Raw genomic sequence first — 27,267 nt, forward strand, 5'->3', positions numbered from 1 at the left:
CAAGGGGACTTAAACATTTGAAAGTTGGGAAATCTAGAGTTGCAAGTTGTGAGGTGAGGGACACAAGTAAATACAACTTGCGACATGTTGTAAAAACTAACCAAAGCGAGTGCATGTGCTTGGAGTGGCAGCACACAGGGAAGCCTTGTGAGCATGCACTTCCTTTCTTGCTGGATAGAAGAAACCCCAAATGGGAGGATTATGTGCATGACTATTTCTCTCCCGAGAAGTTTCGGGCAGCATATGCTGGAGAGGTTGAGCCATTGACAGATAGGTCCCAATGGCCACATGTACAATTTCCATTTGACATGGAGGCTCCATTAGACAAGAAAAGAGGTGTTGGAAGGCCTAGAAAAAACAGGTACAAGAGCTTCCTCGAAGGTGGAGATGGTGGTCCTAAAAAGAAGAAAGAGCCAAAACAGCTAGGCAGCAAGAATAGATGCAAAAGATGCCACATTTTAGGCCATAGGCAGTCCACCTGTCCGTTGAATGGACCAAGGCCAGGGTACACGTAATGATCTATGTTTATTTCATCACTTGTAATGATCAATGTTTATTTCATCGCTTATTTTACTGTGTACTAACTTGTTTATGTGCAGGAAAAGAAAGAAGAGAGCACCAAGATATCCAGCTGATGATGATGACTCGGCACCGGAATCTGAAGTGGCAGCCCAACAACCTAAAGTTGTTGTCACTCCCAATAGGCACATGATCACTATGCCACACAGTCTTCAAGGCAACCCCATTCCAGTGACAAGAAGGTAACACATCCACATATTATAGTAATATCTAATTTTCCTTGCAATTCTTACTTTTCTCAATACATCCAGGATGTTGGCTACGGCGTTGGCTGATAAGGCAACACATGTAGCACCACAACTTGAAGTTGTTGTCACTCCCAATACACACATGATCACTATGCCACATAATCTTTAAGGCAGTCCCAATCCTATGACAAGAAGGATGTTGGCTATGGCATTGGCTGATGAGGCGTCGCAGCAAACTACCTCAACCGTGGAGGACACCATGATTGCATATGACATGGTCTTAAGCTCAAAAGCTAGAAAGTTGACCCTAAAGAGAAGGAAGTACTAGTGTTGTGTTTGATCTTCTCTATGCTTTTGGTTGTAATATCTATGGCAGCAACTATTGCCTTGTGCTTTTGGTTGTAACATGGCAGCAACTATTGCCTTATGCTTTTGGTTGTAATCGTGGCAGCAACTATTGCCTTGTGGTAGATGAGATATAGATATGATGGATGGACATGTTAAATGCTCTCTCTTGCTATGTTCTCTTCATATTGTGTCATGGTATATGAATATGTCCATCTGCAAATATATGTTTGAATTTGGATATTATGTGCAAAAAATTGCTGAAAAGCCAAAAAAAAGTCAAAATGCTATCCAAATTGAGCCGGATTTCTGCCAAAATTTTGACTTTTTTCGAACCACCCAGAAAAATTTGAAAAAATTCCATAAAAACAAACATATAAGTGCGCCTAATTCGAGAAAGTTTCATCGAATTTGGATCAACGGTTCAACGGTTCCATGCATTTCAATTACAGTTTAACTAATTTGACCAAATTTTGACCGACATTTGAAAGTTGTCAGAATAATTTCAAAAAATTATGGAAAATTGTTCATATATGCGTGACTAATCTGGGAAAGTTTCATCCAAGTCGGATGAACAGTTCAACGGTTGCATGCATTTCAACTAATCTAAGCAATTTTTGACCAAAATTTGACGAGGAACGGCGAGGGAAGAAGAGACTGTACTAGTTGGGGCAGTGGTGGCTGGGTATGAGGTGCAGGAGGGGGCAGCGGCAGCAGGGCAGCAAGGCCGACGAGGAGCAGCAAGGGCCAGGGAGGAGCAGCAAGGCAAGGGCCGGCGTGGAGCAGTACAAACGTGCAGGAGAGAGGAGGGTAGCACGAGTTCAATCCTTCCTGTGTGTTATGTTTGGGTCAAACAGGTACAAGGGCATAATAGTCCTCTATTTTGTTCACTTATGCTGTCTATTATTTATAAACGTTGTTTTTGTGTTGAAAAGTGGTAAAAGATCAAAGTCCAAACAAAAAAGTGTCACTAGATCAATTACAAAATAACGGATGGCAACCCCCCCCCCTAAAATTTAGAACAGGACATACAGCCACTAGACACATTTTTTGGCCTCTGAGAGCAACTCCAATGGGTCGATCCAAACGGACGGCGCTTTTTTCCGCTTTTTGTCCGTTCGGGTCGGTCGCCCGCCCGGCATCCGTCCTCTTTTAAATTTGGGTCGGCAGGGCGCCCAACGCTTTGACCCATTTCATGACTGCGCGCGCTGGTTTTGGCGCTCCAGCGCGTGGGAAAGGTTCGCATGCTGGTTTTGGCGCGGCCGGCGCTCGTGATTAAGAAGGCGCTCCCTCCACACTCTGTCCGGCGCCCACTCGTCTTGCCCCCTCTTACTAGCCTCGCCGCCTTTGCGCCACCATGTCGATGCGCCACCTAGGCGCTTCGGATTTTCGCGGAGTCCGCGAGCGCCGCTCCGCGCCTTCTCCTCTGAGATCTGGTTTGGCGAGAAACGCCCCATTCTCGGCACCTTCAACACCGCAGAGGAGGCAGCTCGCACGTACAACGCGGCGGCGTGGCACCTCCTGCGGCCTCATCCGGAGATGAATTTTCCCGACGTGTCGACGAGCCAACGGGCGCAGGATCTCACGCCTCTCCCACGGCTTTTCACCGATGAGGATCGTCGTGACCACCGGAGGCGGCAACGTCGCCTCGCCATCGCCAGATGGACGTGGAAGGCATGACGGTGTGGTGTGAATGCTTCCCACAGGACATCGTTGACGAGCGCTAGTTCTACAAGGAAAGGAGGACGGACAGGGAGTCGAGGAGGACGGAGCGAGCCTCCTATCGGGAGGACAAGCGTGCGCGGAAGCAGACCGCTCAATTGAACATGAAGCTAGGAAAAGCGTCGTCCTGAGAAAAAATGGTCGGCGGCGTCGGCGGCGAAGCAGGCGGGCGAGGGTGTGCTGTTGGATGGGGAGAGGCCAATGTGCCACCGACCAGCGAGCCCGGAGAGGAGAGAGGGCGAGCGCGCGCATCCGTCTTGTATCCGCGCCGACGCAAATCTGGCTCAAAAATAGGCCGGGAATAGGTCGGCAGGTGAACGAAAGCGGACGCGCGTCCGTTTGGGTCGGCATGTTGGGCTGACTTTTCTGTCCGCGTCGACCCAAACGGACGGCGACGGATGAAATGGGTCGCCTCATTGGAGTTGTTCTGATGGTCTATATTTGACTTAGACTATGAGATACACGGAACATGCCTAGCAGAATTCGAGGTCTCCCACCTTGCCACATGAGCCCGGAGGCAAGCGAACCAACGAGATCGCAACAACCGCTCAAACCCTAGTTGGCATTTGTCTTCCACTTATCTCCAAGGTTTCTAGTCTGGCAACATTACACATGTGAAGTGTTATAAATAGATTATGCCTAAGCTTCTAGAACTATGTTCGGGCCCTACTTCATTTTTGTCAATGGATCATATGAAGGTGGACTCGATGGTGACCTCGTGTGAGGGACAAGCTTCGCATTTGTCATGTCATCAACTTGAGGTGAACTCGCCTGGGCGCTCGTATGTGGCCTGGTGCCCACTTCTGCCCCGCCGGAGCATCATCATGGTGCCCTCTTTGTAAAAGATCTTTATGACGTGCTTGCCAGCTTGGAGGCTTCTAGCCCTGGATTTGGAAGGGTGGTTGCTTACCTCCTTACAGGGTCGGCAATCAAGGACAAAAGCAAAGAACGCAGGTGATTGCCCTCGGACCAGTATCCCGAAGGAGAAGTCACTCAAAGTGCAAGGGAAAACAGAGTGATTGTCATAGGATATGCGTCCGCAACTGCTTGATGCATGGAAGATCTCGGTCCCTCGGCTCGTCCTCGAGGTTGCATTCGTTATTGTGGTTTTGCTGTTACACATTTCCTTTTGTTGACGTGTTCTCGTCAGCGCCATGTTGCGTTGTACAAGTGTCTGAAATTGCGATGTTGTGTGTTTGAAGAGTTTGATGGGCTGTGTGTGTGCGGTCGTGGGATTTCACACCTTGTGAGTAGTCCACTTATGGTTTGATTGTATGGGTTGTCGCATGATTTGTCATAAATTAATTTGACAATCTTCTTCATAATTAATCGAAGATGCAAAATCTTTTTTTTGCGAGGGGAAGAGGCAAAACTTTTGCCTCCATTTAAAACAGTTATAATATATGAAGAGGAAGTTGCACCGAGATACTCCCTCCGTCCGGAAATACTTGTCGGAGGAATGGATGTATCTAGACGTATTTTAGTTCTAGATACATCCATTTTTATGCATTTCTCCGACAAGTATTTCCGGACGGAGGGAGTACAAGTTTTGGGGCTCTTTCCTCTAGACAAAGAATGCATTGCACGTAGTTAATAAAAGTTTGCATTGCACGTCTTTGTTTGCTAGGATTCTTCTTTTGAACGGCTTTTTTTAGGGAATTCTTTTGAACGTATGCTAGTTGGTACAAAGCCTGCTGGGCCAAAGCTTATTTTAGGTATGAAACCGAAAGAGTTTGATAGTGAGCAGAGCTGTTACGCACCGAGGGAGACTAGACTGAGAAATCGATGAACCATACAGCTTCCAGCAGGAAGATCTTGTAATCTCCAGCAACATAAAGAACAAGGACGTCGGGGCCAAAACATCAATACTACCGAACTGACCCACACGTAAGTATATACCGTAAGTCGTCCTATATAAGTACATGCGCCTTGTGCACTTCTCTCTACAGTTTCGAGCAGAGCACAACCCTTTCTGTATTCTCCTGCACCTTGTATAGGAAGCTTGGAGCTTAGATTTCACAGAGAGAACGAAGGAGTACGTAGATGGCGACTTTCGGGAGAAGTGCAATTCTTGTTGCACTGTTGTACATGTGCTTTGTTGTGACCCATGCATGCGACGGTATGTGTTTGATTAAGTTCCCTGACCAAGTTCCCTCCTAATCAAGCGCTGTTGTATAATGCTAGTTGATTTATAATTGTGGGCATGTGACTCTGGCACACGTTTGTCTACCCTTCTTCACATCTGCCAGTTATCTAGTATGTTAGAAGAATAAAACCTGTATGTAAAGGTCCCATCTCTATTTCTGGTTTCTTATCAGTCAGTACTCAGTACTCTTCACTCTTTTCCTATTTCTCTTGAAATGGAATATCTGGGCTTTAAAGTGAAAAAGGCATGCAATCTTTCACTAAAGAAAATACTCCAGTATTATTCAGATTATAATCATTTCACTACATGAACGGTATACACCAAAGAATGACGGCAAACGGGAACTAAAATAGATGCGGGGTTGTTTCATCTTGTCAGCAAAACAACATCTTGTACAATCTGATTTCAAAAAAAAACATCTTGTACAATCTTGCCATCTTCATCTTTCCTATTGCTACTTGCACAAAGTTTCATCTTGATGTATGATTTCTTATCTATATTTTCTTACTCAAAGGAACCGGCGTGAGATTCGGATACAGTGGGAGAACTGGCCCCGAGCATTGGGGGAGCTTAAGTCCTAATTTCACAGTTTGCTCAAAAGGAATCTACCAGTCTCCAATTGACATCGTGAGAGATGGTGCCTTACACAACCCAGGAATGGAGCCCTTAGAGAGGGATTATACTTCTACAAATGCTTCAATGGTTGACAACGTCTTCAACATTGCGGTTTGCTCCGAGCCTCTCAACCAAATGGTTCTTTATATCAATGAACATAAAATGTTCACATACAAGCACGACAATACCTGATTTAGCTTATCTTTATTTTGTTTGTCTTACAGTAATTTGCTTCGTTTGCGAGTTCTTTTTTCCTGGATCGGCTTTTCTAGCTTTGGTTTCCTTTGATGTTTTGGTTGTATAACTTCATTAACTTGTGCCATCGGTGTAGTGTAATAAAATACACGCATTGTGAAAAAAAAGTCCATCATATTGTGGTCTTCTACATAATGTACCAGTGACTATTACAACATGTTCATGAAAACATGCGTTCTGCTACGTACACGTAATCTCCTAGTTTAAAGTAATGTGTATTATGAAATCATTGTGCCAACTGATTGATGTAGCTGCGATACAATGACACTGTTGGGACTGTCAAGGTGGATGGGAAGAAGTACAAATTGAAGCAATTGCATTGGCACTCCCCCTCAGAACATACCATCAATGGCCAAAGGTTCACATGTACGCTTTTGAGATTTGGGAAGCATTCAATTTCCCTTGTACTAACTATGTGCACCACTCTCTTACCCTGGTAGATTTGCGGTAGAGCTCCACATGGTTCACTCCACCGATGATGGTGACATTACTGTTGTGTCAATCCTTTATCGTTACGGAAAACCAGATCCTTTCCTTCACCAGGTAAATCGCCGTGATAAGAAAAGGGGAATGTGTTGCTACTATATGTATTATCACTGTCGCATTGTAGAACACTACACGGTGTATATCACCGAGATATGAAATGGTCAGTAGCTGTTAGTTAGTCAGTTGAGTAGTTTATATACATTTAATACAAAGCTCTGTTTTATATGAATAGTCGGGAGACATTGACCTGTTTCAAGAACTGAATAACACGATCACAACTTGTAATTTGATTTCTAATCAATATGTATTGGACTTATATGTTGAACCAGATGACTAGGGCACACCTAATGACGTTGCATGCTTGGTCTACATGCATTTTGATTTGACTATTTGCTTTGTATTGTACTCATAGATAAAGGATAAGTTGGCTGAATTGTCTGCGGAGGGCTGCAAAGCTGAGAAAGGTGATCCTCTCCCCGTTGGGGTGGTGAATATGAGGGAACTAATGCAGGGTGCACATAGGTATTTCAGATATGTTGGATCTCTCACCGCACCACCATGCACAGAGAATGTGATCTGGAACATTCTAGGCGAGGTATTCCATCTGCTCAAATATTGAAAATAGTGTGGAAACTTTAACTTCACATGATGTTTATGCAATGGGAGTTACTAATCTATATATACTTTGAGATGTGTCGTAGATAAAAGAAATGACAAAGGAGCAGGCTGCTACTTTGATGGCACCTTTGAAGGGGAGTTACAAGCACAACTACAGGCCGCTACAATCACTGAATGGTCGCGCCGTACAGCTCTATGACAGGTCACGCAATGTTCAAAATGTTCTTTAGTCAACTGAAGTTTGATCCATGGTGAACTATTTTGCTTGGTGCCAATCCAGAACAATGAAAGAAGCGTAAGGTGACTTGATAGATTGCAATAAAATGTAGCTCGTGGCATTGGTACTTGTGTGTGCAAGAACATAAATTATAATTATGGCCATTATCATGTATTTTTTGTGTAACCATTGGGTTGTTGTTTGGATATTAATACCGATCAGTGAAATTTCAAATAAGGAAATTTTCTAAAGTAAAATAGCAATGAAATTTTGTTGTCTGAATGGTGTTAGAAATGTTCTCTTGTCCGTTTTGTTGATAAATCTGAAAGAACACCATGATGTGAAATGCAATATCATTTTCCTTAAACCAAAGAATTCGAATGGCACCAAAACTAAATTGATTCATCCACTTGTGAATATTGTATGGTGGGCGGAGTTTTTCCCCACTATTCCAAGATGAGGGTATAGCAGTATTGATCATGTTGGATGTGGTCAACAAGAGGATGAGGTCCATCTGTTTTTCATGTGCTCTTGTGCAGCTTGGTTTTCCTCTCCTTAGTTTGTTCGTTCGGATGCTTTAGTCCAGGGGCATTCCACCTTGCATTCTGTTCTTGATTTTCTTTGCATGAGGCATCCATATGGCTCTTTCTAACATTTTTACATTTCTTTGGTGTCTCTGGAAAACAAGGAATGATTTTCTCTTTGATAGGGCGAAGTCTCTTCCTCATCAAGTTCACATTGCTGCTCTTGCGTTAACCTCTAATGTGTATGACAATGCCCTTCTCTTGAAGCAGGCTCCAACTCCAACTCAGTTGTCTTCTAATCAAATTCCTTTGCCTGGCAGAACCCTTAGGTCTGATTTGTTGGCTAATGGAGCTAAAATCTATTCGGATGCAACTTTTAGGACCAAGAAAATTCCAGGTTTGTTGCAAGGATAGGTTGGCACAGGTGTGGGAATCTTTATATCCTTACCCTCTAACCGAGGAGAGATCAATGTGCAAGTGCAATCTTCAGCTCCTCCAACTTCTACTCCTCTGCAAGTGGAGGCTCTTGCACTAAATTTTGCTGCTTATTTTGCATCTCAACTCAACATTGCTTAGCCTACTTTTCTGACGGACTGCTTGGTTTTAGCGGGGGCTGCTGCTCTATGTAATGTCTCCACTTCTGAAACTCCATGGAGTATCAGGAAATCTTTGGCTAGTTTTTTTAAGACTACTTATCAGCTTCAGCCAAAAGTGTTTCACATTTCTAGGGAGATCAATGGTATTGCTCACAATCTTGCTCAACAAGTTTTCTGTGCTATTGGCGACACTCGGCTCTTTTGTTTTGCTGCACGACACAATCATGGTCTTTGCCCAATACTGCCTCTTCTTGAAAAATTTCAGATTCAGGGCTTTAGAATTCATACAGTTCAATGTTATTAATTTTCTCCCTGTAGGTTTTGGTGTGGCAAGTTTTTATCTTTGTACTATGTGTTGTGCTTGGTTTTTATTCGTTTGCAGATCTCTGGAGTTTGATGCTATATCGCGAAGCTGGGTACATCAGTTTCTTATTTTGCAGGGTTTTCATCTTGATTGCAGATGTATTTTGCTGTTTCTACAGTACCTTCACATGCTTGCTTCAAGAAGGATGGCTGATCAGTAGTGAAGCAAAAGGCAACAACAATTCCTAGTTTCAGATTCAGAGTGTTCCTGTGCTAGTTCTGACCATGTTGATCATGGTGTAGTGGTCATTCCCACTTTGCCTCATATAGGGTCTTTCTTCAGCTCTCTTTTCTAGATACTACTGCTACTCCTCTCTATATCTTTAGCAGATCTATGTAATTCTCTTTGTACTTTCTCTTCGAGCTGAATGAATTTGGCACTTCGGTGCCTTTGCTTGTTCAAAAAAAAAGTGTTACTAGTATAACCTTTGGCACGCCTTGCCACACCCTTAAGAAGACACACAAAGGTTGACACAGAGAGCAAAACCTCATGCATGGGGTCCTGATCAATACCGAGAGGTTTAAAACTTCATGGGATGAGAATAATAGTTGTTAGTCTAAGCATGAGGATCGGGTTGCCATGGCAATGAGATATCTTGCCTTACTGGGTGCCGAAGAAAAAAATTGGTCTTCTTGTTTGGTATGAATGGCTTTTTATCTAGTGATTGGGTGGCATACTTACACGAGCTTCTATGCCCATATATACAATAAATTACATCAAACCATCACAAGTTGGAGCAATACATATCCACTGCTTTTGATAGCTCTAGTTCTCATTGAGAGCGTTTTGACAGCTGATCTGATGACCCAGAACCATTTGCGAGGACCGATATGATAGCACACATAGAAGGTACATTGAGGTGGGGGCACCCCACCGGTCGGATATATCTCCTTCTTGCCACCCTTTTCTCCTTTCACATGTTGTTATTATTGCTGCTTGCACCATTGTTGTAGTGACCACATCACAAGAGAGCAATGCCGCAGTCTTCGACCCTTTGTTAGTATGTGTACAGAACTGCAATGAGTGTGATAGGATGCTACTTGTGAGAGCAAAGGGAGGAGCGAGTGATTGGGTGGATGGAGGAGGGAGAGGCGGAATAAGGAGAGGGTAGCAATGATGGGCGCTCACATGTGGTAGTAGAGAGAATGAAGGCCATGTGCTGCCGCAGCTCGAGAGAGGGATAGTGATCTACCTTAGTGTGGCAGTGGCCGGTCAAGGGTGCCAAATGTGGCGATACGGGAGTGGGTGGCATAACATAGCTCCCATGGCCTGTCTCTTCCACCGTCTTGTCGTCTAACACGTTGGAGCTCATCAAATCAGAGGCTGCCGCTTCCAAAATTGTGATGCATACAATATGGGAGTGGGCATGTTTCTCTATTAGTCTTAGGCCCGAACGAGGAAGTGCAGTCCAGCTGCCAGGTTTTGCGGATCGATTCGAGCGAGATAGTGCAGTATGAAGTTGCACCATTGGAGGGTTGAGTTCACATTGTGGAGGTGTTTTGTTCGATGTTTCGTAATGTAAACCGATAACAACAGGATCTGAATACCTTAGTTATTTTTTGTAGGAGTTAAGCGTAATGAGGTCCTGTGTAATCAGACGACGTTGCTATTATGTTTCCGCCAACACCTCCCCGATATCTGGTACCTCATGATTTTGTAGCAGTTGTTATTCTCTTGGGCTGGACCAGCGGTGTCGAAGATGAACATGACTGGGGGCTTGCCAGATTGGAGTAGTTGGCGGCGCAAGACCGGGGATGGCTGACAGCGCTTAAAGTCGACGGATGGCTGGCAGCGCGCATGATTAGAATGGTAGGCGGTGCTTAAGATCTAAGAACCGGCGGTTCTTGATTTTGGGGATGACGAGTGGCGCTTGAGATCTAGGGGAAGCCGGGTCCAAGGAAGAGCAGGGGCTAGACAAAGAGCACAGGGATGGTTATTAATTCCTTTACCTAAGAGAACGAAACAAACTTGAAAAGAATTCATTACACCTCCTAAAATGTTGTGATTTGATTACATTAACGCCAATGTTATCATTTTTGTAGCCAAACATCTCCTGTAACTTGACTCCTTTCGCCTAGTCGCATCGTGGCAAAATGATGTTTAGGTTAGGGCCGATGATGGCTCGAGCGGATGAGGTCGATGGTGCAAGAAAGATGTTTGCATGCAACATCTCGATTTGATACCTACATCGTGGTCTCACAAAGCAACTCATGTTGAAGATAGAAGGGGTAGGCTAAGAATATAGATGTGAAGAAGATGACCATGAGTCATTGATAAGTGAGCCCCACATTTACGTGAACATACCATCCACGTGAGCTATTCTATCGATCATGTTATGTGAGCCCAGGTAGTCAAATTCACTTTTGAAGCTTTGTGAGCCGAGGATGTATGCTATGTGTGCGACCAAGCCCAAACAATATGTATGCTCCCTACATATGCTTTACTTGTAATTTTTTATTTGTATGCCCATAGAGTAACCAAGACTGCGTTTCCCTAAAAAAAAGCGAGTAGAGCACATGCAACAATACCTTGCTCTCGCTCATCATGTTACCCCAAAAATTGGCGACCACATACTACCTGCGGTGAACAACACGTATGACGCTTCACATCCCACACTATGTACTTGCATCGGTGGATCAACCAAGACCTTCCACACTTTTTGGCTCGGAAGCGAGAGAGAATATGTAACCAGTGCTTGAAATAGAAAAGTCAAGGCTCCTTCCCGTTCCTCTCAGATAGAATTCGTGTTGAAGCTTATAGATGAGCCTCTTCGAGTCAAGAGACTAGTAAAAACATGTCTGACATGTTCACGCAACCCGCAAAAGCCATATATAACTTGCTGCGATAAGTATGTCAGCATCGCCTGCAGGGGACCACTGAAGTAGGCTGATCCATTTAGCATTGTTTTGGGAAGCTTCTACTTCAATTTTAATGGTCTGGGGAGGTTTCGGCCGTTTTTCCTTCTTTGCGTTTCTTTTTGCTGGTTTTTTATTTTCCGTTTTCTTTTTTTCTTTTCTTAACTGTTTTTTATTCAAATTCATCTAGTTTTCTAATCTTCTAGGTTTTGGTGTAGAAATTATTTTAATACACCCTGAACATCTTTTTGAATGCACGTTACATTTCAGACACACATTGAAGATTTTCCAGTACACGCTGAATAGTTTCTAAATATATGTTAAACATTTTTTTAGATACACACTGAACATTTTTCGAACACATGTTGAAGACTTTCTAATACACGTTAAATGTTTTTCAGATACAGATGAACATACATGTTGAACATTTTTAAATACATTGTGAACTTTTTCATGTCATAAATAATTTTTTTCAAAATTGCTCAAACAAATATTTATATCTCATGAACATCTTCTGTGAATGATGTGAACAAAATATATTTTCATGAATATTTTTATAAATAATATGATCAAAATTTTAAACGTATGTACATTTTTACAAAGTCTAGAACATTTTCTGAATGGTATGATTGTACTTTCAAATATTGTAAAAAAATAAAAAAAATATCATGAATATTTTTTAATGAGCGGTGAACACTTTATAAACAATATGAACAAAATTTTAAATATATGGGCATTTTAAATGTCTCGATTTTTTAAAATTGTATGCATGTTTTTCAAAAACTGCAAACATTTTATTTACAATTTATCAATGTTTTTTAATGTGCAGTGAAATTTTTAATAATTTAAGTAAATCAAATTTTAAAACTCATTGTTCCTTTAGACAATTTTTGAAGTAGGCGTTTTTTTAGGTGTGGCAGGCGTTTTTTTAGAAACAGGTTGTTTCCTTTAGACAATTTTTGAAGCAGGTGCATCCTAGTTGAGGCCTGTAAGCATCAAGCCTCCGCGCACAAGCTACTAGATGTGTCGGCCCGGACGAGTTCAAAAAATTGTTGCTGATGTGGTCAACAAGAGGATGAGGTCCATCTGCTTGTCATGTGCTCTTTTTCTCGTGCAGCTTGGTTTTCCTCTCCTTGGTTTGTTTGTTCGGATGCTTTAGTCCAGGGGCATTCCACCTTGCATTCTGTTCTTCTTGATTGTCCTAGCATGAGACATTCATATGGTTCTCTTTCTAACATTTTTACATTTTTTGGTGTCTCTGGAAAGCAAGGAATGCTTTTCTCTTTGATAGGGCAAAATCTCTTCCTCATCAAGTTCAGATTGCTGCTCTTGCGTTAACCTGTAATGTGTATGACAATGCCCTTCTCTTGAATCAGGCTCTAACTCCAACTCAGTTATCTTCTAATCAAATTCCTTTGCCTGGCAGAACCCTTAGGTCTGATTTGTTGGTTGATGGGGCTAAAATCTATTCGGATGCAGCTTTTAGGACCAAGAAAATTTCAGGTTTGTTGCAAGGACAGGTTGACACAGGTGTGGGGGTCTTTATTTCCTTACCCTCTAATCGAGGAGAGATCAATGTGCAAGTGCAAGCTTCAGCTCCCCCAACTTCTACTCCTCTGCAAGCAGAGGCTCTTGCACTAAATTTTGCTGCTTATTTTGCATCTCAACTCAACATTGCTCAGCCTACTTTTCTGACGGACTGCTTGGTTTTAGCAGGGGCTGCTACTCTAGGTAATGTCTCCACTTCTGAAACTCCATGGAGTATCAGGAAATCTTTGGCTAGTTTTTTTTAAGACTACTTATCAGCTGCAGCCAAAGGTGTTTCACATTTCTAGGGAGATCAATGGTAGTGCTTATAATCTTGCTCAACAAGTTTTCCGTGCTATTGGCGACACTCGGCTCTCTTATTTTGCTGCAAGGCTCACTCATGGTCTTTGCCCAATACTGCCTCTTCTTGAAATTTTCAGATTCAGGGCTTTAGAATTCATACAAGTCACTGTTATTAATTTTCTCCCTGTAGATTTTGGTGTGGCAAGTTTTTTCTCAGTTATATATGGAAGCTTGGGCATGTTTTTTGGTATTTCTTGAGCTCTGCCTTCTCTCTGTACTATGTGTTGTGCTTGGTTTTTTATTCGTCGCACATCTCTGGAGTTTGATGCTATAACGCGAAGCTGGAGTTTCATCTTGGTTGCAGCTATATTTTGCTGTTTCTACAGAACCTTGACATGCTTGCTTCAAGAAACATGGTCGATTAGTAGTGAAGCAAAAGGCAACAGCAGTTCCTAGTTTCATATTCAGAGTGTTCCTCTGCTAGTTCTAACCATGTTGATCATGGTGTAGTGGTCATTTCCACTTTGCCTCATATAGGGTCTTTCTTCAGCTCTCTTTTCTAGATACTGCTACTCGTCCTCTCTATATCTTCAGCTAATCTATGTAATTCTCTTTGTACTTTCTCTATGAGCTGAATGAATTTGGCACTTCGGTGCCTTTGCTTGTTTAAAAAAATGCATTTTGTGTCAAACTGTCGAGCTTTCGCACACGCTGGCGAGCGGTGAGCTGGGTTGATCCATTAATGTGTTGCAGCATTTCCTATTTTACGAACCTTACAAAGATTCCCAACCGGTTTTTATCGGTTTTGGGAACCTTCTAGAAGGTTCCTGAACCGAGTTTTCTATTTTATTACCTTTTCATTTCTATTTTTCTGTTTATATTTCTTTTTCATTTTTTATCTTTTCTGTTTATTTTTTTTGCTTTTCTGTTTCTTTTGTTCGGAAATTTCAAATATTGTTCAATTTTTTTGAAGAAAAAGTTCTTGTTTTAAAATTTTGTGCACAATTCCAAAAAATGATTGTGTTTGAAAACAATCTTGAGGAATTCCCAAAGATATCTTATTTTCAAAATTTGTGCACAATTTCAAAAAATATTCTTTTTTTAATTTCAGAAAAAAAGTTGAGGAATTTCAAAAAAATGTTCTTGTTTTCAAATTTGTTCACAATTTCAGAAAAATGTTCATGTTTCAAAAAGTGTTCAGTAATTCCAAAAAAATTGTCCTCGTCTTTTAATTTGTTCACCATTTGAGAGAAAATTTCATGCTTCAAGAATGTTCGCAGTTCCAACATAAAGGGGTACAATATTTTTTTGTTCATTTCAGAAAAATGTTCCGTTTTAACTTTTTTGTTCGGAATTTTAAAAAATATTCCTGTTTTCCAATTTTTCATAAATTAAAAACTGTTTGTGATTAAGAAAATATTCGTAAATATCAAAAAATGTTTGCATTTTTCATAATTTTTTATTTTTTCAGAAAATGTTAAATTTTAGAAAAATTGTTCGGGATTTGGAAATTTTGTTCATGTTTCTCTTTTAAATAGGAATTAAAAAAAATCTTCTCCCAATAGAATTGCGGCATTTGAAAATAGCAGACATTTTTCAAGAAAAAAATTCAAAAAATAATTCCAATTCTTGACGCTTCTTTGTGTTCTTATAAAGTTTTGCACCTTGATGTTCGGTTATCACTGTCTGGCTTGGTGGCTAACCGCTTGCTGTCTAGTTTCTTCATTGTCTGAGGTCGTGGGGATCACATCTTGGAACTCTCGATTGTTTTTCAGCGAAACATGTTGGACGGCCCAGTCGGGGCTCGCCCTGCGCGTCGAGCTCCTGTACATTTTGCGTCATATAGGAGGTCCCCCAGTTCAGGGCTTCAAGATAGCAACTAATCAAGGAGTACTAGATGTTGGGGCGCCACCTAGTGGCGCCACCTGAAGCGGGCCTGTGCGCACTTATCTTGTGTCGGTACATTCTGCTGTCATGTTTAGTCCTAATCTCACTCATGTACATCAATAATGGATTTGTGCTATAACATTAGGTCCAGTGGCGGAGCTTTGTGGAGAGCAACCTGGGCCATTGCCCCCCCAGTCCATAAGAAAGTTAGCAAATATCCTCTAGTATTCAGCCCATATGTCTAATTAAAATCAGCCTAAAAGCATGTTTCTTGCCCCTCCAGCCCATTTGCCCCTCCACAAATTCAGCCCAAGCTCCGCCACTGCTCTCAGGCACCTGAGACGCTGCAGGCAAGGTACCTTCAAGGAAATTATCTCACGGCAGCAGCTGAGTTCCAATAGCTCCAAACCAAAAGAACCTGAAAGAAGGAACCCCAACTCATCCCCCGTGATATGCACAAAACTCAGAGACAGATTCGTCAGGCTTCTCATGCAACCAAAGCCTACGGTGGGGTGGAAGGCACAACCTACAAATGTTAGATCACGAATGGAGTTTTGACACCCATCAGATAAGAGTGAGCATGGGATTTTGTATTTAGGCTCTTTGTAGAATGGAACACCCTCTGGACACAACAGTCGAAGGGAGAGTCCTTCTATCCCGGGTGCAATGGCAGTCTGGAGGCAACTATCGAGACAAGAATTGGTGTCGCCATCATATGGACCATAGAATCCAAGGTGGAGTGTCTTCACACCGACGCCCGAGTGGCTTCTCAGAATACGACTAACTTTGCTGTTGTAATCTCTTGTCAGTTTACTCTGTCCACGCGCATTTACATTGTACCCACTGTTTCCATACGAAAGCTGAGGTTGGGACGGCGCTTCCATGAACTTCGAAACACGCAAGAAACACAAGCAGCACGCGCAGCATCTTCCATTGGCAGAAAGGAGCATATATGAAGCCAGATATCCTGTATGCACAAGTAGAGAAGTTCAAGATTTGAATTGCGGAGGCAAAAAGCCAAAAAGTATCAAGTGCAAGATAAACGTGCGAGATATCACTATTTACATGATTTTTTTTTGATAAAATGCAACAAGTCAGCTTCAAATTTCGAAATCATAATGAGGAAGATTACACAAGAAAACCGCACGAGACACTAATCCATGACACGAAACCCTTGCCCTCTGTCTCCTCCATATCCCAACCTTCCTCTAGATCTTCCAGGCATGGGGAAAAAAGAGGAGACACAGGGAAAAGCAATCTGCTTGGCCCAGCCGTCTGCTGTTCCTGAAATTGCTCCTCCTATTAATTTAGCAAGTGGCAGTAAATGAACTAGAAAAAAGATCTTTGTGGAGTAATGTGCACAGGCACTCTCTTCGGCTTGCATTCCTCCAATATCCTGCCCCCTCTCGTGGGCCTGCAGTTATGCTATGACACTCGTTGATTGTGGATGCTCCGTGCCGTGGGGATTCACAACTCGTTGATTGTGAATGCTCCTGTATCGCACCGTGGGAAGGTAACTTGTTGATTGTGGATGCTCCTATATTGCACCATGGGGATCGGAACTGGTTGATTGCGGATGCTCCTATATCGCGCCATGGGGATCGGTGGCTCACAAAGTCTTGGTATTGTGACCCCTCGTCAACACCACACATCTACTTGTGTTTTTGTTGGTGATGGTACTTCTGTGTATACTGGCTTATCTTCGCCTTCCTCTTCGGCACCCATTTTCTTTCTACTACTGTTATTGTATGGTTTTCGGCCTGGTTTCCCTCATCAATGGGGTCAACTTGTTTAGGTTTTCCATCTGGTTTTCCTTGTGAACTCGATCAGCCAACCAAGAGGGCGACACTCTCTTGGTATCTGGCCTCTTTGAGTAATATATATTCAGGTGGGACCCTCCCCCCACCCTTTGATTTCTTAAAAAAAAGGTATTATGTATTCTGTTATCAGCATTATATGACGTACCTCTGGAAGGCACTTCTTTATTCTTTTGCCAGTCTGAGAAGCATCGTCTGATGAACCAGTTGATACATCTGCAACACGACATGGCCATGAGACGCCAACAAAGGAAACAGCAACCCAAGAACGAGTACATCAATACAGATCTAGTTATGACCATCGTGCAGCTTTTGTGCGCATTACAAAAACAAACATGTTTCAATTTGTAAGAAGAAAAGGGATTTTAATCGGCCGTAGCTATTCTTGCAAAACATTGCAGTCTTGCCAATCCAATCCTGTAGAACATGACAGTAGAGCACATGATTCAGTGAGCATGGGCATCTTTGCACTGCCCCTGCCAATTTATTTATTTATTTATTGTATATATCTATATTTACCAATAAAGCAAGTGCGTTTTTTCAATTTTTTCATCCGTTCACCCCATATTATTTTTTCTGAATTTTTTTACTATCCGAGGTGGTACTAATTTTCCATCCGTCCGTGGCCCATCTAGGTCGTGTCAGGCAGCCCAATAGCAGTCCGAGATGGGGAGGCAAAAATATTTGCCTGGTATAAGGAATTGAACTCACAACCTCCAATAAAGGACTTTCACCAACCGCCAACTGAGCTAGAACGTCTTCTGCTGGCTTTGTACTGTAAGTTTGTCTATTGAATAGTACTACATCGCCCTTTTACGTCCAACCTCATCAATTTATATACGTCTTCAAGTTATTAGATAACAATCAACTCAATAAGCTAGACCGGGAATCAAAATACGTATAAGGAGAAAGGAAAGGATTGAAAAGAAGGAATAAAACTAGGGAAGGAAAGGAATTTAAAGAAAGAATAAAATAAAATTCAATGTGCCCTTAAGAAGGAAAAAAATTAATAGAGAGAATAAAGTTGGCTGTGCCTTGGGAAGGAAAGAAAAGGAATTAATAGAGCGAACAAATTTGGCGGATTAAAAGAAGGAATGGACTCTATATGGCTACCTGCATGGATGAAGGGGCCGAAAAGTGAATAAATTTGGTGGATTAAAAGAAGGAATGAACTCTATATATTGCTGCATGCATGGATGAAGGGGGCAGGTGTTGTTTGGAGTCATATGGGCCGTATTTGCAATACCAAGAAAATAAAGGTACACGAGGTGCCAAATAAAATACATCACATGTACATTGTTTCAGGTGATTTCGTGTAAGGTGTAACTGATCGACCCTTTCGTGAGGTGACAATGGTAAAAATAACTATGAGTATCTCTCTGTGAGAGAGAGAGGGAGAGGATGAACTATTAATCCAACGCCCACGGAAATCAGTGGTGATACAATACAACCATCAACTATGAGTTTGTTGTAGCCTAAACAACATGGATCCATTTTCTAGGAGACAAATTCACTAATTTCCCTGAAAAATGTCGTTGACATCGGAAAATATATTGTTGTTATAGTTGAAGAGTTTTTATATTTTTGGACCTATTTTCGTTACTCATTAAAAAATTAAGACAGTCCTTCTAGATCTAATATTGATATGACTGCTAAAACATTTCATTTATTGAGAGGGGGGTGAACAAGGAGAGACGTCTAATCGACCAGCCAGTGCCCATCACCGACACACTCCACTATTGGGCATCGCTAGGAAGAAGCCGTCACTGCATGATCCGTTGGCACCTGTCACCAATGCACCACCAATCGAACTCATCGCCCGGTGTTTCCGATAAGAAATCCTCAATCCTCACTTTCCCTATAATATTAGCCAAAGGATAAGGATAAAGTGTGCAATGCTCCTCATCATATCCAACATAACCGACGCTCCATATAATGGTACCTTGACCGGGACAATGGTTGTTCATAGTAACCAACATTTATTTCGTAGCAAAGCACAAGCATTGTCTACAAAATTACAAGTCGGTGTAGGAAGGTCTTGTGAAAGTGGCGTGCTAGACTGTGTTTATCAAACTCATCACCTTGGAATTGAGAGCGTGCATTGTTAATTGGTGGATAACAAGACCACCATCTGTGATGGTGATGAAGAGGAGAAGTGGCAACACAGATGGATCTCAAACAACGTGCGAGGATTTTTGTTCTCCCGTTACAACGTACGGGCACATTTGCTAGTGAAACTAAAGCAGAGAGGGACACGGCGGGCTGTGCCGGCGGCCTTGGATTTGCCGGTGACGAGGATCCTGCTCCAGGGACGCCATAAGACAGTTGGGCGCTAGTAGACCCACGAACGATGCATCCACGCGGGAAATCCCTCTCTTTTCTGCTCTGCCTCCGCCTCTCCGTCCGATTCTGGATCGATCCCGAGCCCTGTGTGGACTCTCGACCTCAGTTTCGGTTGGAATCTAACTCCGGAAGGAGATCGCCTCTGACGCCGCCTTTCCCCCTTGCAGAGTAGTAGTAGGAGTAATTTAAAAAAATACAACCTCGGGTTTTAAAACGACCCGGATCAGCGAGTTCAGGGTTTCCTCCTCCTCCACCCCCGCTGGGACCAGCAAGGCCGGCCGCCGGCGCCGCCTCCCGCCTCCCCGCCTCGACCTCCTCAACCAATTCTGCAAGCTAGCTTCTCCCATGGCGGCGGAGGGGCAGGAAAAGGAGAAGATGGTGATGTTGCGGAGCGAGGACGGCGTGGACTTCGTGCTGTCAGAGTCCGAGGCAGAGGCCCAGTGCGGCAGGAAAATCAAAATAATGATGAAGCACGACTTCGAGAACCACATCATCCCTTCCGGCGACGGCGGCGGCGGCGAAATCAACTACTGCCTCATCCGCCTCCCCGTCCGAGGCGACACACTCTCCAAGGTGATAGACTACTCCAAGATGCACGCCTCCGGATCCCACGACTTTGACCCACTGGGATGCGGACTTCATCGCTGCTTTCAACCACGAGGCCCTCTTCGATCTCATCCTGGTGAGTACGTACATACATACTTTCACATTGAGCTTATTCGTGAGAATTCTAAACTTTTGATTCAAGAATAGTAGAGAGGAACTTATGTCACCACAAACAAAACTAAAAGTGTTGGATTTCAATCTGGTGTTAAAGATCATAAATCGATTTGCTACACCCTCCCCGGTATGAAACCAAGGATATGTAAGATTTTGGTCCAAGGCATCGTCGGTTCCTAGCTCCGCCACTAGTATTATCTATGATATGAGTCATGCCCATATAGCAACAAACAGTTTTGCTCATTCGAATGAGAATTATCTTAGAGCTCAATCAACTCCTTAGCAAAAAGATGCCATATCTCATTCATTTCTTTAAGCTTTGCATTACTACTTGCAGGCTTCGGAATATCTTCAAATAAGAGGACTGATTGACCTAGCTTGCCAGACTATTGCTAGTAAGATAAAGGGGAAATCTCCGCGTGAAATTTGTAATATCTTCAACATCAAGAGTGTCTTTCCTCCGGAATTAGATGGAGAAATGATAGCAAAGCGATTGCAATATTCCACAACATGTTCGAGCGACAAGGTATGTTCCTTGATTGATCCACTCTTTTCACGTAATGCAACCTTACCACTATAGAGTCATTTATCTTATGACTTGTTTCATTGTGACATCAATAACAAAATCCTATGGTCATCTTCTACACTTATTTCATTGTTGCTCTGGCGGATTAACAACAAAGTCTTACCCTCGTGTTGTGGACAAGCAGGAGTTGCCATGCAGTGAGACCCAATGTTTAATGCAAGAGCTTGAATTCGAGGAAAAGGCTTTGCAGGCTCTTGACATAGTTCGATGTCAAGAGTTTACGGGATACGATCCTAAGGTCAACGCTTACACCCGTACCCGATTCGACATATTCAACCTAGCCTTCTTTGACCTTGACAAAGAGTGTGAGTATTTTCATAATTGTTTCATTCGTTAATCTTCTTTAGGTACTCATTTGATGAGCATACATGTGTTGGAAATATGCCCTAGAGGCAATAATAAAAGCATTATTATTATATTTCTTTGTTCATGATAATTGTCTTTATTCATGCTATAACTGTATTATCCGGAAATCATAATACACGTGTGAATACATAGACCATAATATGTCCCTAGTAAGCCTCTAGTTGACTAGCTCGTTGATCAACAGATAGTCATGATTTCCTGGCTATGGACATTGGATGTCATTGATAACGGGATCACATCATTAGGAGAATGATGTGATGGACAAGACCCAATCCTAAGCATAGTACAAAGATCGTGTAGTTCGTTTGCTAGAGCTTTTCCAATGTCAAGTATCTTTTCCTTTGACCATGAGATCGTGTAACTCCCGGATACCGTAGGAGTGCTTTGGGTGTATCAAACGTCACAACGTAACTGGGTGACTATAAAGGTGCATTACAGGTATCTCCGAAAGTGTCTGTTGGGTTAACACGGATCGAGACTGGGATTTGTCACTCTGGATAACGGAGAGGTATCACTGGGCCCACTCGGTAATGCATCATCATTATGAGCTCAAGGTGACCAAGTGGTTGATCACGGGATCATGCATTACGGTACGAGTAAAGTGACTTGCCGGTAACGAGATTGAACAAGGTATTGGGATACCGACGATCGAGTCTCGGGCAAGTAACATACCGATTAACAAAGGGAATTGTATACGGGGTTGATTAATCCTCGACATCGTGGTTCATCCGATGAGATCATCGTGGAGCATGTGGGAGCCATCATGGGTATCCAGATCCCGCTGTTGGTTATTGACCGGGGAGTCGTCTCGGTCATGTCTGCTTGTCTCCCGAACCCGTAGGGTCTACACACTTAAGGTTCGGTGACGCTAGGGTTATAAAGATATGAATATGCAGTAACCCGAATGTTGTTCGGAGTCCCGGATGAGATCCCGGACGTCACGAGGAGTTCCGGAATGGTCCGGAGGTAAAGAATTATATATAGGAAGTGCTGTTTCGGCCATCGGGACAAGTTTCGGGGTTATCGGTATTGTACCGGGACCACCGGAGGGGTCCCGGGGGCCCACCGGGTGGGGCCACCTGTCCCGGGGGGCCACATGGGCTGTAGGGGGTGCGCCTTGGCCTTCATGGGCCAAGGGCACCAGCCCTACTAGGCCCATGCGCCTAGGGTTTCCACCACGGAGGAGTCCAAGTGGTGGAAGGCACCCCGAGGTGCCTTGGGGGGAGGGAAACCCTCCCCTGGCCGCCGCACCTAGGAGATTGGATCTCCTAGGCTGCGCACCCCCCCCCTTGGCCCTCCTATATATAGTGGGGGAGAGGAGGGATTTCATACCTCAGCCTTTGGTGCTTCCTCTCTCCCCGTTACGTCTCTCTCTCGTAGTATAGGCGAAGCCCTGCTACTGTGACGCCCTGCATCCACCACCACGCCGTCGTGCTGCTGGATCTTCATCAAACCCTCTTCCCCCCTTGCTGGATCAAGAAAGGAGGAGACGTCATCCGTTCCGTACGTGTGTTGAACGCGGAGGCACCGTCCGTTCGGTGCTTGATCATCGGTGATTTGAATCACGTCGTGTTCGACTACATCATCCCCGTTCTTTGAACGCTTCCGCTCGCGATCTACAAGATACGTAGATGCATCTAATCACTCGTTGCTAGATGAACTCCTAGATGGATCTTGGTGAAACGAGTAGGAAAAATTTTGTTTTCTGCAACGTTCCTCAACAACATGTTGGTTTTGATTTGTGATTGTGGCCTCTATCCACAGCTGATTTTTGTCGTGGTCCGCGGCTTAACATGATTCCTTCACCAATATGTAACTCGATCGTAGGATCATGTGTAAATGTCATTACCTTGAAAGTAAAGGAATCGGAAGTTGGCTTCCCGATAAAAGTTTTTGGTACCGTTGTAGCAAGAGACCAGGTCGACTATAGATGTGTTTATCTCTTCAGGCGTGAAAGGGATGATCCCCAACTCATCACCTCGGCGGTATGTATTTGTGCCTCCAATCTTTTCCTATGCTTATGTATGGCTCCAAAACACATGGAAAGATTATTTTGGTTGAATTTTCTTTTTGCAGGATGGCAAGTTAACTTTGATGGATCCATGCCGAGGGCTTGTTCCGGCAGACAGAATATATTTTGAGATGAATTTAAAGATAGTCCGTGATGGAGGTGAGGTTGAAGATTTCAGCAAAGGTGTGATCGTTTTCAACAGGGCCCGCCTCCCTAATGATAAGCAGACCATGGGTGTGAGTCTAAATAGTTATCTGAGTAGGGTGGAAGTGAGATGTGCGTATGTTGTATATCCCATTGAAGCTACCATTGAAGTCAATATTTTGAAGGGACCGTGTAGTGTCTCAAGAGTTGCCGCCTGGACTACCAAGAATTATGAGTATAGTATGGATCTTTACAACGGTGGTAAAGCAGCAGCAGAGATTGAGGCAGGAACCGTTCCCTTGAGTCGGCATGTTGTAGCTGTCCCACTTGGTAGAAAGTTGGTGCTCCTTGTCACCGGTCGTAGCGTTGGTGATGTTTTTAATAAAAACATCATCGTACCTTTAGGACGATCCAATGAGATGATGCATTATAGATTAGGTTCCGCACTTGTGGAGGTGAAACTTGTCTGGACAGCTGTTCCCAGACGCGAGAGGCAAGATATGATCAAGGATGTGGGAGACGAGAGCCTTTTGATGTGATCCGGCTGAGCATCTGTTTGATGGATGGAAATCGACGCCTCGAAAGTATTCTGTATTCTGGAAAGTATCTTTATTTTCTAGCAGACGGCTGTAGATTCCATGTACTCGTATCTTTATATTTTGGAATGAAGGTGTTTGATTTACTACTCTGTTATTCCTGCCAAAGAGTGTCTTTTTTAATGGATGGAAATCGACATCTCGAATTATTATTATCACTAGGAATAACTTAGATTCGGATAGTAGCGCAAAGCTAAGTAAAAAAAAAAAACCAACGTTGCTTAACTGAGACAAAAATACGGTGACTTCAACAGTCAACATTGTGTTTTTCAATCAAGGTGAAAAACTGTATACAAAACAGTTGCATAGGATGTATACAGGCAAAATGTACTGCCAAAGATGGGCAGCGCAAAGTGGATACAATGATTAGCTGAGTCTAGCCGAGCTGAACCAAAATATTTAAGCTGGAACGCTGTATCCAAATTGTATCAGCGTAAATCTGTAGTGCAAACAGAACGTTTTGGACCCAGCCATTCTACTACATCATTATGTATTCGTAGAATAAACAGTAAAGTAGTTCCTGCTTATATAAAATGCACCATGGAAGAATGAACAGAAAGAAAGCGTGCTCTGCTTTTATGGAACATATTCTGAAAATCAAAAAATGGAAACCAACATTAGCAAGTACAAATGGAGCAGAAATTTGAGAGCACAGATAACTATATATATATATATATATATATATATATATATATATATATATTTATATATATGAGAACATACACGAGAATCAAGTATTTCGGACCTACGACCTCCTTGGCTCCTTCAACAACAGGAAGTACCTGTCTAAAATATAGGCAAAAATGATGATTGGCATTCGGCGGTTCACATAGGAAAACTGAAACGGTATTTTCACAATTATTTGCCAAACAATTATGACATCCATGGTACACCACCTTTGCTAAAATGAAGTCTAAGTTGGGTGTTTGCAATGCAAAAAGAAAAAACTTTCAAATGCTGTCAGAAGAAAATTAAAGCTCTACATAAATCCCATCACTTGTGTACTACACACAAAAGCATAGCAACAAATGATACATCTAAATAAAAGATGACGGCAGATATTGGATGATTAATCAAAACCAAAGCATGGCTAAGCACCAAAAAAATTAAATCCACCTGCAAACTATGATGCCAACAATAATAATTAAGAAAGAGTCAGTAAAACATGACCAATCATGGTGGATGATAAGTACATGACATGTGGACACTGCATTAGCAAGAGGGGGTATATGAGGTACCATACAAATTAAAAGACAAAAAAGAGTTGTGCATGCATGATCAGGCTTTATAGCAGGAGATCCTGGAGCAACTCCAATGCCAAACTGTATACCCACACACAAAAATAAGAGAAGCATAGCCATTCTGAGATGCTTAATAGAAGAGAAAACTAAGGGATATATTCCAGAGCAATAGATATGGACATACATAGCGAAGTGTAACAATGGTGGAAGAGGCAAAATGAGCCGGGATGAAAGAGTGAGGAGAGAGCCGATGCGCTGCCGTCAGCCGGAAACGTTTCAATGACGGTCAAACCCCTTTGACCAAACGGAAACGGCACGGAAGGGTATTTCTATAATGGCACATGACGGAAGAGGGGCATAATTGAGCATGTTTTTATTTAGAGGTAACGATGAGGTCAGACGAAAATTAGGGGGAAAATGGAAATGTCCCAATATGTTATTGTCATGCAAGCTAGCTGCAGCAAGGTGCTACCTATTATCCTTGTTACGTGTTATGATGAAAATATTATATTATTCTCATAAATTGTTCGATCTAAAATTACAAGACAGGTGCTACCAATTTTTTTTAGAAATACGTAATCTCAGTATGTTAATTTGAATAGAACTGGTTCAGCATGGTCATTTGCCATTGAGGGCAAAATCGTCATTTTGCTTACTTTGACAGAAGTGGTTCACACCGACTTAAACGGTTGATGACAAATTGGCAAAGAAACGAGCTTGTAAGCAGCACAAGAGCAACATTGGTTTGTTCGATGGCAAATGAGCAATAGCCGAGCTTGCACTACAAGGAATGTGTTAATACATGACGGACTCGGACTGTCACAATTATGCATAACCGTCAAGATAGGGCATTCATGACGGATTCTGAATCCGTCATGTATATCGCGTCATAATTTGGCCACCATGCACTCCTTGACGGATTGCCAAATCCGTCATGGATCCATGACGGTTCTTGACCGTCACAGGTTAGTATTAGATAACGGCGTTAACCATGCATTTCACATCAACGTATTACATGGCGGCCAACAAGGATTTGACATGGCGGCCCAATTGTTTCAAATTTTGGCCCAATAATTTTGTTATAGCCTTTGTGGCAAATGGCCCAAATAGAATTCCAGCCCATGAATTAGCCCAAATAGGGTTTCAAACTAAGTTTTTATAGCTCAATATTCTTTCGACCGAATCAGCTGCCAATTAGTTTGGGTCCAATTCGTACTTACAGACCATTAGATTTCCTTAATATTTCTGCACATATCATCGTCAAATAAAAGCAAATTACATAAGGAGCAAAGGCAAAACGGACCGCTAAAAACTAAAATATTACAAAAGGTCATTTGCAACGAAGGCCACAGCCCCCCACTCCATCTCCGCCCATCGCTCGCCGGAGATTCTCCACATCCCGTCTATTCATGATGGATGGCGCGACTCCGGTGTCCTTGGCGCTGCTCGCCGTTTTAGCTCGATTTGGTGCCACTTTAGTACATCAGATGCGCGGAGCTGGACGGGATTACAAGGAGTGGCCGCACCAGTATCCATTGCACTGGGACCTCGAGCACCAGTACCCATTGCCCTGGGATCTCGTCGTCCAAGCAATAGTTCGGCGCGCCCACCAACGAGCCCGCTCGCTCGACATGGTGACACGGGCACAACCTGCATCAAGGGCACCGACGCCTGGATCAGGCCGGTGGGGAGAGAAAGGGGTAGGGGACGCCTGGATCAGGCAGGTGGGGAGAGAAAGGGGTAGGGGAGGCTAGAGGTGAGGGATGGGTATGACCGCGCTGTGATCTACCCACAGTTGTCGTGGGCTCATAGATCTCGACGGGATCCGGCTGGGGGTGAGGGCACTGTGGCGATGCGGTGTGCATAGGGGCGCGGCCGATTGTGGGGTAGATGGGCACGGTGGGAGGCGGGGGATGTGGGCAGGACGGCGAGGAGCCAGAAGGGGAGGAGGTGAGTACGGCGGGCTGGCGGCGGGTGGTGCGGCTGGAGAGGGTGCTGGTTCAACGGCGAGATTTGGGGAACCAGAGGAGTCTGGGAGGATTTCTCTGGAAGAGAAGACAACACGTGGGCGGGCTGCAGAACAGACTAGAAAGAGGGGGAGGTTTGCTAGCCGTTGGATCTCAGAGTATCTGACGGTTTGGAATAGCGATCCGTGGGACGGTATGTTCAACCAATCACAGCGCGAGTTTTCCCTCACACTGGATTGCCACATCAGC

At 43.3% G+C, this 27,267-nt stretch overlaps 2 protein-coding genes across 2 annotated transcripts; both read left to right on the plus strand.

Annotated features, from left to right (window-relative positions):
- Positions 1 to 4,877: 4,877 nt before the first annotated feature.
- LOC125507173 (alpha carbonic anhydrase 1, chloroplastic-like) lies at positions 4,878 to 7,368 on the plus strand. The gene is made up of 6 exons (XM_048671838.1): positions 4,878 to 4,953; positions 5,495 to 5,706; positions 6,102 to 6,208; positions 6,291 to 6,393; positions 6,749 to 6,931; positions 7,038 to 7,368. The coding sequence occupies exons 1-6, from the start codon at positions 4,878 to 4,880 to the stop codon at positions 7,182 to 7,184; spliced, it is 828 nt and encodes a 275-aa protein (XP_048527795.1). The 3' UTR covers positions 7,185 to 7,368.
- Positions 7,369 to 19,732: 12,364 nt separating this feature from the next.
- On the plus strand, positions 19,733 to 23,753 carry LOC125507174. The gene is made up of 2 exons (XM_048671839.1): positions 19,733 to 19,960; positions 23,136 to 23,753. Exons 1-2 carry the CDS (start codon positions 19,733 to 19,735, stop codon positions 23,751 to 23,753), a joined length of 846 nt encoding a protein of 281 aa, XP_048527796.1.
- Positions 23,754 to 27,267: the final 3,514 nt, after the last annotated feature.

Source organism: Triticum urartu, chromosome 5 (genome assembly GCF_003073215.2).
Source record: "Triticum urartu cultivar G1812 chromosome 5, Tu2.1, whole genome shotgun sequence".
NCBI lineage: Eukaryota > Viridiplantae > Streptophyta > Magnoliopsida > Poales > Poaceae > Triticum > Triticum urartu.

Excerpts from the sequence above, each read along its gene's own strand:
- LOC125507174 (XM_048671839.1), top strand. The coding sequence starts at position 19,733 with ATGGCGGCGGAGGGGCAGGAAAAGGAGAAGATGGTGATGTTGCGGAGC. Across the intron at positions 19,961-23,135 it reads GAGGCGACACACTCTCCAAG|GATGGCAAGTTAACTTTGAT; the intron begins GTGATAGACTAC and ends TTCTTTTTGCAG.
- LOC125507173 (XM_048671838.1), top strand. The coding sequence starts at position 4,878 with ATGGCGACTTTCGGGAGAAGTGCAATTCTTGTTGCACTGTTGTACATG. Across the intron at positions 4,954-5,494 it reads TGTGACCCATGCATGCGACG|GAACCGGCGTGAGATTCGGA; the intron begins GTATGTGTTTGA and ends TCTTACTCAAAG. Across the intron at positions 5,707-6,101 it reads ACAACGTCTTCAACATTGCG|CTGCGATACAATGACACTGT; the intron begins GTTTGCTCCGAG and ends TGATTGATGTAG.